Source organism: Solanum tuberosum, unplaced genomic scaffold (assembly GCF_000226075.1).
Source record: "Solanum tuberosum cultivar DM 1-3 516 R44 unplaced genomic scaffold, SolTub_3.0 scf00162, whole genome shotgun sequence".
Taxonomy (NCBI): Eukaryota; Viridiplantae; Streptophyta; class Magnoliopsida; order Solanales; family Solanaceae; genus Solanum; species Solanum tuberosum.
The window spans coordinates 267,989-280,401 of record NW_006239088.1 but is presented as its reverse complement, the minus strand read 5'-3'; the positions used below and the strand labels follow the sequence as shown (position 1 = coordinate 280,401).

General features: G+C 33.0%; 1 protein-coding gene across 2 annotated transcripts; it reads right to left on the bottom strand.

The window, feature by feature from the left end:
- Nucleotides 1-324: 324 nt before the first annotated feature.
- LOC102577539 (heterotrimeric G protein alpha subunit 2) lies at nucleotides 325-9,658 on the bottom strand. 2 transcript variants are annotated; one of them, XM_006353783.2, is made up of 14 exons: nucleotides 9,551-9,658; nucleotides 8,249-8,406; nucleotides 8,052-8,124; nucleotides 7,578-7,615; nucleotides 6,408-6,497; nucleotides 6,155-6,232; nucleotides 5,898-6,005; nucleotides 3,979-4,080; nucleotides 2,682-2,737; nucleotides 1,960-2,094; nucleotides 1,646-1,739; nucleotides 1,398-1,457; nucleotides 1,240-1,319; nucleotides 325-820 (listed from the first exon to the last, which is right to left on the bottom strand). In XM_006353783.2, the coding sequence occupies exons 2-14, from the start codon at nucleotides 8,333-8,335 to the stop codon at nucleotides 643-645; spliced, it is 1,179 nt and encodes a 392-aa protein (XP_006353845.1). In that variant the 5' UTR covers nucleotides 8,336-8,406; nucleotides 9,551-9,658; the 3' UTR covers nucleotides 325-642.
- Nucleotides 9,659-12,413: the final 2,755 nt, after the last annotated feature.

The following is a 12,413-nucleotide window of genomic DNA, read 5'->3' as shown; positions in this document are numbered from 1 at the left end:
TAACTTTCACATTAATTTCATGACCAAATAAAACCAAAATGTTTGTGTGTATTTTCCTAGCCTAGCTAGACAACATACAAGTGTTTGGATTATGGACATCCCTACTTGTATTTCAAAGACCACAAAAGTTAACTAAAACCTAAAACCACAACATTCAAAGACCATAAAAGTTGAAGGGAAAAAAATTCACCATAGGGGGTTGTAAACCAACACTGAAGCTGACTGAGAATTAGTTGAAATCTTGAACAGGCTTTTGGAATAACATCACAATAATAGCTTAAGCTGGGTAAGAGCTAAACGATAAACTAAATAAAGCACGAGATAGAAAAAGGTTAACCAACAATGCATGTACAACTTCGCGCTGTGAGAATGTTACAACATTCAACAAAATGAACATCAATAGAATATCAATTTTTGTTTTGATCCATCTATTTTGTAAGTAGAACATAACAATACCGGGATATAGAAAGAAATATGTGCTTAGAGACCTAACATGGACAAAACTTAAATTGTTGAATCTGATATGATACCCCCCACCATAGCCTGTTTTTTCTGTATTTGAACCTCACTGTTCAAAACTTGTATGCATCTTTCAAAGGTATGAACATTTCTGTTTTTTTTTTTTTGAAAATTTAAAGAAATTCATAATAAACCTGCTTCGAAGAGGTTTCTCCTTCTCAGGGTCTCGTCTACCAGTTTGAACGTCTTCTTTACAAGCTTCTGATCAAGGGCTGTGGTTCTATAGATCTTAAACACACGGTCCACACGATCTGGTGCAGTGCATTGGAAATATGACTCCTCAAATTTTTTCTTTACAAACCTAAAGAGTACATTATCAAAATACAGAAATAGACCATTTAGCACGTGAATAAACAAGAATGTCGAAGGAAAGACTATGAGCTCTGGCCACGTCCTCAAGATCCAAAATATTGGTTCATAATGATAAACCCAAAAAGCAGAAAATAGACCAATATAGTAGAATTAAAAACACACAGATAAATTAACTATGCTATCCCATCTAAAGTGCAAGTCAATCGTAATAGCTATAGACTGCTAGAAGTCCTACAGAGAAGTTACGTGAATTAATTGTGAGTAACTTGAGAAAATTAATTTTCTCCCTAGTTATGTGATGAAAAGCAAATCAGGAAAATTCTAGTATTTCTTGAAGAGCCCAAGAAATGCATCTGTGGGATCAATATGTTCTCATTTATAAAAGTACTGCACATGAAAAAAGCTTACTCATAAGCATGCTCAATCTCTTGTTTTCCTGTTGAAACTGACTGGTAATCTTTAAACCACTCACAAGTGTTGAGGGGAACCTACAACCACGGGATATTATTCTTAGATGAGAAAGAACTTTTCCACAGAGACACCGCTACTAGATAAAATGTACTTACTTTCAGAACCTTCTGCTCAAATATATCAAATTTGTTGAGAAACAGCATGAAGGAAGTTTTCTGCACAAAGAATAAAGTGTCAACTTCCTAACTGGTCTGATTTATTTGCTTTTTTAAAAAACCCCAAAAGAAGTGATGCAAATGTATATAACAAAAAAGATCCATGAGTACAAGCTGATACAAGTGGATATTGTATAATTCAAGATCCCGAACCAAGCATTGTCCTCTAGCAGACACAAAAAACTGACCTCAAAACATGGTTGCTTTAAGACCCACTCAAAGAGTTCCTTGGTCTCCATCATTCGGTTCTTTCTTTCATCCTCAAATAGAGTTTGATCATACCTGAAGTGAGAAATAGAACAATCATAAATATGCAGTTGCATCATTTCCTACTCACAAATTTCAAATCCTTTTGACCTAGATTAATTAATGATTTATTTCCTTTCTCATTCTGGAAAGCTACATGATCCACGTACTGCTACTTGTGATCAAGTCCAGATTTGGGTTGACTTAAAAGTAAATGATGTTAGAAATTTCAGAAAGTTAGGAACAGAAATCTTACTCACTAATAGCGGCACAAAATATAACTGCTGTTACACCTTCAAATAGATGAATCCACTTTCTTCTCTCATTTCTCTGACCTCCAACATCAAAAAGCCTATACACTTCTCCACTTTTTTTGTTCTCTCCAACTGGACTGAAGATATTTTGGTAGTTATAAAGCTATCCATCGTAAGTAGAAAGAATACAATGTACATTGTAAGAAAACAAAAATACAAAGTCATAAACAATTGCATCGTTCGAGGACCACAAGAACTGGATCATAATCAAGAAATGAAAGGACATATAAATGTACCTACTTTGACAGGCACAAGTAGGCACTTAGGCAACAGATGAGGGATAAACAGGAACTGCACATCAACTAGTTTAATAATATTTCAACAGTATGACTATGACTTTACACAGAGAAAAGCATATCACGTAGTTCATTGAATGCTACAAGAAGAAAGACGTGTATATAAGCCTGCTCTTCAAGGCAGATAGGGCCTGCCTAAAAAAGAGATGGTAGGATGGATTTCAACCAACATATGTCTTGTTCCGACAGAACAAAGAAAACTAAGTAGTGGTTCAGATAGCTCTTTCACTTTGCTTGCAAATCCAGTAAAACGTAGTAGTTTTTAGGCTCTAGATTAAACCAACACTTCTTTAAGAGATCAAAATGTAAAAAACCACTAAAAGTGAGGTTTTAGGAAATGGACAGTTCAAGGATGCGTGAAAATTCACCTGAACTGTATTTCAACGACACCTGTCGTTCGAATCCGGGCAAAAAGAACATCCTCCTACAAGATAACAAGAAAAATGAGTACTATATTAAGATCTCCAATAAAATAAATAAAACCAGCTGTAATGCATATATGGTATCAGTGTTAAAGACATCATTAAATAAACAAAGTTTTTTCTCTCTAACATCTTACAATTTTAAATGAGGTAGTCTATAGACAATTTAACATGAATGGAACAGACAAGATTCCTTCATCAAAGAATTTTGTTGTGCTTGGCTAGGAAAAGTATCTAACCAGCACTTAAAGGAGAGTATAAGAGTACAATAAATAGATAAAATAAAAGTAATCCATCTTTAGATAAGAAAATTTATACAATTCACCAGATGCAATCCAAGATACTATGCATGAAGAAAGAAATTATAGCAATTGAGAGTAACTGAACAGCAACTATAAGAACTTGATAGATGAACCACATTTTCCTTTACCAGAAATAGACAAGCAACACTTGCACTTCTTACACTTACACTTCCTATATAAAGAACGCTACTAATGTAATAGAAAATTATATACAGGCATATACGGTAAGCAAGGGCAAGCGTACTGTAATACCAAGTATCTTGGGTGTTAAACAGCATATTTAACTATAATTGTTATTTTTCTTCAAAAAGATGGTGCAGCAAAAAGGTTGTAAGTATTGATTAAAAATGTCTCTCAATGATTTTGTGAAGCATATAAGGGCTTTAAATAACCAACTTAAAACACAAAATCTGCATAATTTAAAATTCAAAAAACCTAATACTGTATCTCAACTAAACAAAACCTAATAGAAATTTAAAATTCAAATCATCCTAAACCTAAGCAACTTATTAGACTAAAATATACTGCCTTAACTAAAAGTAAATTTCAACAATAGCAAGCTGCAGTTTGAATTTTGAAATATTTACCAACACCAGGGTTGTCAAATGGGTGGGCTAAAATGAGATAAGAAAGACAATTGGTTTGGTCCAGCCTGTCAAAGTTATACATGTCAAGACTACCATTCTTTCCAGTTTACATCAACAGTTTGACATCCCTAAGACCAAAACTCAAACATAAAATACTTCCACTAATGCATCTGAGCCAAAACTGATATGTACAATTGTGAATTCAACATCATGTTGAGGATAGTTTTATGATAAGAGCTGGAGAACAGATGGTTATGATTTCTTTGCAAATTCAATATGAAAATAAGAATAGATTTTATTATAGCAATGAAAGCACAACTCTTAAACGGGGAATACCTCATTGATATTTCTTACCTTTGTTGGAATATAATGTATATCAGAAAATCTCTCCAAGTTTTCCATGAAATAATGGGCACAATCTGGAACCTGAAGCTCATTACCACGTAACAGAGTTTCCTACAAGAAAGAAAGAACTCAATCAGAGTAAAGAAAAGTTAATCTTTACTCGATAAAAGATTAAGGGTGTGTTCGTTACGGAGGGAGACATGTTTTCCAATTTTCCAATGTTCGATTGGTCAAAAAAATTCGAGAACATTTTCTGTAGGAAAACAAGTTCTTTAAAAATGAGGAAAATGACTTCCCTAGTGGAAGTAGGAAAAACAAGTTCCACAAGTGGCATTCCACATTAATTGTGTCTCCACCCTCCAACACACCTTCACTTCACACCCTTACCCCCATAGCCCCTATCCCCACCACCCCACACCCCTAGCCTACCTCCCATAGTATTTGTCTAGAATATACATAAATGCTTTTTTTTTATAAACTAGAAATAGTCATAAATGCTTTTAGGATAATATTTTTTGCTTACATATTGAACACAAGAAAACAAGTAAGAAACCCACTTATTTTCCTAGAAAATATTTTCTATTTTAAACATTTTCCTTCATTCTGAACACACCCCAAGGGTTCATATATTTCGGATCTTATACCTGATTCAATCATCTGTTTTATTAATTAGAATCTCTGATCAGCTATTGTATGAATAATCACATACTAAAGTGATTTGCTTCAATGAGATTAAAAATTAGAACTATGGAAAAGCAATCTAAAGAAAGAGGCTTTGGGACAAGTTAAAGTAAGACGGTCTACATGCATTGCCAGTTTAGCACACACAAGAAAAATGGAGGTAAAGTGATGGATTGTGGTGCTAAATATGAATAGTTCAGATATCTAAGCTCAGTCTTTCAGGAGAATGAATGCCACGATAGACAAAGATGTAGCATATAGAGTTAGAAGAGATGACTGATGTGGAGTATTATGAGATCGTTATGCGATGGGAAGATATCAAATATAGTGAAAAGCAAAGACGGGCAGCATGGGAGTGAATGATGGGCCTTTACAGCCCAAAAATATTCTCAAGATGAGTGTCTTAAAAATGTGACAGTTAAGATGAATTTGCAGTCACATAAGTTTAGACAAAATTAGGATAAGCACCTCTGACAAAAGGTGCAAGTAACATACATATTTTTATGACGGTGATAACCGACCAGCTCGCACACACCTCAACTATCCCACTAGGTACCTGTTATCTCCCACTAGCTCAAGTATCATCCACTAAGCCCTATAGGAAAAAGGTGCAAGCAACGTAGATACACAATAAAATGAGAGAAGGTTCAGATTATCAAGACATGTCCATCCAAATGCACCAGTCTGAAGGTACGACACTTTAGTGAATGAAGGTGCTAAAATGGAACAAGGGAATCCTAAAATCACACGGAGACAAGTTTCCTGAAAAGATCTGTGATATCTAGGAATAAATATGAACTTTGTTAAGACTATAACAAAATGGAAAATGATCCATATAGAAAATTCAACTAGTTAGGAATGCGGTTTAGTAGTTTCTGGCTCTTCACATTAGATTGATTAGGAATAAGAGTAAGATTTTAAAGTCTCTAGTTTTGCATAACTCCTGATTTTTCCTTAAAGACAAACCAACAAATGGCATTAGAAGGAGACGTGAAATTCTCCCAAGAGAGCAGAATATATACTGAACCATGCCGAGAAATCCCAACTACTTTGGGGTTGTTAAAATACTAGTTACGGATTGAGGCATTGTTGATTGATTGATTTCAATGAATTGATCATTTCAATTATCATTTATTTATATAAGTAAAAAAAAAAAAATTTGTGAAGTTTATACAAATCAACGAGCCCAAAGAAAGTACTTGAAACTGAAATAAATAATCAAAGTGCTTAACCCAAAGCAAAATTACTTGAATAGCAGGATCTTTCCAAAGAGCTTCAATATCCTGCACCAGATCCTTAGTCAGGCAAGGATAATCCAACCTGCCTCCAATTTCTGAAAGCTTCTCGCCGATCTCCTGGAGCCAAAGAAATACGTGTTTATGTTTATGCAGTTAAGTAAGACAAGCAATCTCATTCCTTCACTTTCATGGGTTTCCCTTGGCCAAATGACTTCAAGATGACAGCCCAAATATCTGGTAATTGCATAAGAACGAATAACACAAACCTTATTTTCAGCTGATAGAAGATACTTTGAGGCCTCTAATTCATTTTGAGCTAATTCCTTTGATCCATCATGTAATATCTGTTATGGAACCAAGCACCCACCATGTAAGAATGTCAGTATCCATGACACATGGTAATTGACACTCATTATCAATCATGTGTATGATATTTCTATATATGCATGTCTCTCTAACAAGCAGCACCTATTTTGCAAAAAATGAAATAACCAACACACCCTTTCAAGTATTCCGTACTTTTATTGTCTGATAAACATTGGCATGAATCACAGGGATGTAGTTCTTTAGCTCTGCTTCATCAAAGCCAGTTTGGAACAAGAGTTTTATCTGCATGGCAGAAATAATAGAGCACACTGGAGTTAAGAGAAACACATTTTGCAGAACATATGATAAAGTAAATAAAAATTTGCTCTCTAACAACTTAAACTTTAAGATGAAATGATACACTTAACACGTTATCATAGCAGGCAAAAGTCTTGGGTTCGAGCAGGGACGGAGCTAGGGGTGGAACCCCCTTTGCCGTATATACAGGTAAAATTTAATTTTTATGTGTATATATTCCATAATAAATCCATTTGACACAGCCAAGAAGTTTATCTCTGTGGTCAAGGGGGTTCAAATTTTTCCCAAGGTCATTAGTTAAAGTCTCGCTCACTGCAGTATTTTCCCCTATTTTACCTTTCGCATTCCCAACAACTTCCAGCTATACTTGTATCATTTAAAATATTGCTGTTGTTGAGTACTTTTCAAAAAAAGAAAATTGGTTGTTGAGTACTAAATATGTAATTATTATATTAGTAATTCAATCTTTACACATTTTTATAGAACCTTTACAATTTCAAAGATAATACATGATTGAAGGGGCACAAATCCGGTGAAAAAGAGAGTTTAAAATAAAGTAGAACACTACAAAATGAAAGGAAAAAAAGACAATTTTTAAAAAGGCCTTGACGGAGCAAAGGCAAAAGCAAGAAGAAATGTTAAATGGGGCATGACAAGATGTATTAAAATTTAGTGGGTTAAGGTAAGTCTTGCCCTTCGCCGCTTGCTGCGTTTATATTTTTGTAATTTTCGCATGTTTACTTCTTCATATTCTAAACCCCCTTGGTGAAAATCCTACCTCCGCCACTGGATTCGAGTCTCACCACTACCCATTATCAGAAAAAAAAGTTCACGCGATTGGCTCATCAAAAAGAATCAAGCGCGGCAGTTCAATCTATAATTTATCATTCACGGACATTGATAAGATCCATCCGGCACATGTGGTAACACGTTGAAGACATAATTAAGTAATAAAGATGTGTGGCAACTAAACCTTTTAGATAAGATGGTCACACACTTCAACACATTAACATATACATTTTGGGAGTAATGAAATCTTAATAGATATTTTATAAGATCTCTTGCCTGTTTAAAAATCGTAGACTTCCCCGAATCTCCGGCACCTTGAAACAACAGAAAAATCAGCATTCAGCAAGCACAATCAAACAGGACATTAACCAGCAAACACACAGCAGTAAGTTTAAAATATGGCAAAAGAATACTATAAGATAAGGAAGAATAAAGAATTCGACAAATAAGTCAATCCAGAGGTGGAAGTTCCTCTATGCTACAACAATATTCCAAAGAATTTTTTTTCACTATGCTTCCTCCACCAGCATCTTATGAAGCAGAAGCTTCGAGGAAAAGCAAAGTTCAAAACCAATTGCCTCCTCAAATATAACAAGTCTGAATGTAGAAATAGAATATGCCTATAGCCTGTAGGCATCATAAATCACTACATGGGTATGGTGGCCATAAAAGGGAAAGGCAAAGCAAAGACAAAGTAAGAAATAACTAGATCATATGATAATTGAAGACTATATTTTTTTCCTTATTTACCAAGTAGAAGAAGTTTCTGAATATGCTTGTCTGCCTTTGTTTCTTGTTCAATCCGTCTTTCTATCTCTGCAGTCTGAAGACACATGATCTAGTCAGGACACTGGGGGTTATGTAAGAAATATTTTTCGCTCTCCTAGCTTTATAGACAGCACTATGGACTATACCAAAATTCCAAATCTATTTCATATAACTCATACCTGAGTATTTTCCTCATCATCGGCTTGACTGTAGTGTTTGTTTCTGCTGCACAACGAGCCCATGTTTTCGAAAACCACCGACAGCATAGGCCTGCGTGATAGTCAAACTAGGGATCTCAAATCTGTTGTTACAGCTCCTTTATGATGTCCATGTATGCCTAATTTTCAAAGAGACAAAAAATTAACAGAATAAAAATAAGCCAATAAGGTACTTATGCACAAATGACTACACTGCAACTGCAGTTCAATTGCATCCACATAATAATCAAAGTACGTCTCCCTTGTCCCATGTTTGCATCTCAATCCAATAAAAGTTCAAGATACCCTTCTCCAACCCCCAGAGCTAACTAAGGCAATTATACACAAATGTATGAATGAAAATGCCACACGATCACTTGGGAACTAAGTTCAGGATTTCATTGTTGCAAGGAAACTCAGAAAGAGAAGAAACAAAAGGCAGTTGAATCCTCATTATTAATCAACTACGCCTCAATGGCAAATTAATTAGGGTCAGCTACACGAATCATCTATTTTCTTTCAAACCTTTTTTGAAAATGATTTTCTTGAGTCAAGCATCTATCGGAAACAACTTCTCTACCCTGCAAAAGTAGAAGTAAGGTTTGCGTACACCTACCCTTGTCAGACCCCACTTGCAGGAATATATATTTAGGGTATGTTGTTGTTGTTGAACTGGTTTGTGTGCGTTTCAACTGTCATCTATACCCCTTTCACTCTATTCAAACATATCTCATTCCAATAATTGTAAATAAACTTCACGAGATTATCACTATTAACCACAAAATTATACCATACTTTACAATTAATCACTTCCAAAATAACAAAGAAGTGACTAAAACCCCCTTTAATTCATCCAAGATGACACAGCCTCTTCACAAATTACCCACCACTCCAATAATAATAACAACAACATAAATAAAACTACAGTTAAGACAGTCAATTCAACACCGTACTCACTAGCATTCTTGATTCTGAAACACTCCAAACCTTTAAAAACTAACCCCAGAAAAAAGCATTTAAAAAGGCAACAACTTAACATTTATACATAAAGATATATGTGTAAAAGCTTAAAAACAGCTACCAACTTTCAATTTTCCTCTTCTTTAACATTCAATTCAATCATCTATTTATTACAACTAACATTTTTAGATTCTGAACCACAACAAGCCCTAAAACATTTGGAAATTAAGCATTTTTTTTCAAAAAAAAAAAACAGCAAGATTACATTTTTATATATAGAGAGAGATAATAAAGATGTGTATTTAAGTGAATGACTGTACTAACCAGAGGATCTGGAAGATGAAACACTGATCTGATGAAAAGAGAGATAAATAAAGAGAGAAAGTTGAAAGAAACAATGTTTTTATAGAGACAAAAGAAAGACAGACACAGAAAATAGTGTTACCTAACCATAGTGAGTCAAGGTTCAAACTTTTGACTAACCAAAAAACAAATACACATTTTTAACTTTTTATATCTTTTTCTTTTGTTTTTGCAACGTGCCAACATTAGTGCTTCTTTTCCTTATCTTCACTTCTTTTTTCAGTATTCGCACTAAAGCCCGGTTATTATAGATTCGTGTAATATAAAGCCCTATTTAGATGAAAGTACTTTTTATTAAAAAAAAAATTCATAACCAAGACTCGAACTATAAAAACATTTAATTAAGAGAGAAATAATTTCATCTTCTGCGCCACTTTTACTCAAATTGCATACAATAATTGTCTTAATTACTAGGGCTTGCTCAAATTGGGTTTTTTTTTCAAAAGAATATTTATAATAGTGTACATGTTTGAATGTACTTGGATAGAACTTTAAAAGTGAAAATTAAGTTGAAAAATATGTTATAAATTATTTTCCAAATTTGAAATATAATCTCAAAGTTAAATTTGAAATTTTTATAGTCAAAAATTAATTTTCAAATAAAAAATATGAAAAAATTTCTGGTCAAACTGATTCTTAGTATCTTCTTTTTTCCTTCTTTTTGTTCACTTTTATTCTAAAAAAAACAGAAGAAGAAGACTACTAGCACATAATATTTGCACATGGCTCATTAACAAATACTACATTTCATTTGTAGTAACATTTATTCACTTTAATTAATAATTCTTAAAGGCAATTATTTAGTTTAAATATAACTGCAAATGTTCAAAATTACTTTGAACTTTATGGAATGTTTATTCTTTTCTCGGGAAAAGGCATAAATTTCTCTTAAACTTGTGTCAAAAAGTCAATTACACACTCAAATTATTGTGACGATCTATTACACATCTAAGCTTGTTCAAAGTAATATTAATACCCATTAGAACGTGACATGGCAAAGAAAGTGTCTTCACCTTCCTTAAGGTGCATGAGAAGAAAAAATTATATGCTAAAATGACGAATTTCAACACATGGCACTATTTTATTGATCATTATATAATTATGTATTATAATTTTTAATATATTAATTATTTCAATTTTCTTTCTTTTTTTAATATTTTTATTGGTGGCCCCAATTTCTTTAAAGCTTTTACATTTTTCTTTATTTTGAGTTCTTCTTCTTCTTAAGGAATCACTGCATTTGTAGCCATTGATTGTTTGATGGAAGCATATCCAACACTCTACCCATAAAGAGGAACTCTTAAAAATAGAAAGGGGTGGAGAAGATGATGACTTTCATCAAAAAGTTAATAATTTTCAACTTAAAGTTTGTGATTTTTTCGTTCGAACTCGCCGGAGGATTCACCGGAGAAGATCACCGAAAAAGAATCATGAGAAAGATAATGATTTCTATTGAAAAATCTATAACATTTATGCATAAAATTCATGATTATATTGTCTAATTTTTTCAAAAGTTCACCAAAGAAAATGATTTCTCAATCTTTGTCTTCTCTATTCTCGCCGGAGAACTACCAACCACCACCACAATGTTATTTTTATGTCTCATATCATCAATAGCATATTTGATTAATCAATTACACATAAAAAAAATTCTAATGAAATGCTTGATTTGCATACATACTTATCAAGATTTTTAAAGAATTTTACAGATCTGAAATTTTTTATTTGTTCTATCGACCACAATGGTGTTGCCCATCGCCTATCACCGCCATCAACATCTCTATACTTCATAATCGACTTACTGACTCCTATTTTCTCTTCAAATTTTTATTTTCCCCTTCAATTTATGAGCAATGGAAAAGGAAGAATAAATAGATTTTAAAAAGAGATATGTATGGTGAGAGAGGGAAGATGCCCAAATTTTTATTTTTTTTGCAAAAGTTAAAGAAAATATCAAGGAAAAAGATTTTAAAATTTTAAAATAATATTATTTACGTGTGAAAACGAGTGTACAACACCTTTTTACACAAAACTGAGATTGTCTTCGGAAGGAGTATTAATATCACTTTGAACAAGATTAGGTGTGTAATAGGTCGCCACAATAGTTTGAGCGTGTAACTGACTTTTCAGCACAAGTTTAGGAGGAAATTTATGTATTTTTCCTATTTTTCTCCATTAATATTTGACGTCAGATTTATTTTTTGTTATTACAAAAGTCGGTTTGTTTTTATTAACAAATGACATAAGCTTTACAATGCATAGCTTCTTTTTTTTTAGATCTATTTTCTTAATACAAAAGTGAGTTTGTTTTTATTAACAAATGACATAAGCTTTTCGATGCATAGCTTTTCTTTACAAGAAAAAAAAATCAAATTAGCCTTTGAATTATGTAAAGTTATTTAAATTTGCTCCTGAACTTTGCTAAATAGTTTAAACTTGACCACCATACTCTAATAAATATCACTTAAATATATATACTTGAATAACGTTTGACTTTCATTTGAATGATTTGAAACTTGAGAATGGTTAATTTTAAGGGCCCGTTTGGCCATAGATTTCCCAAATAATATTTGGGGGAAAATTTGGCAAATAGTGTTTGTCCATACAGTTTGTCATTATTTGGCAAATATTTTTGGCAAATATCCCAAATTCCCAAATACTAGTTTTTTCTAGTATTTGGGCCAAATCTCATTATTTGGGATCTTTTGAAAATTGAAATTTTACCCCAAACTTTTATCTTTTACAAAAACATCCTCTATAGTAATTGTTTGTGTCGTATTATATAATTTTTCACGTGAACACCAAAGTAGTGATGAAATATTCA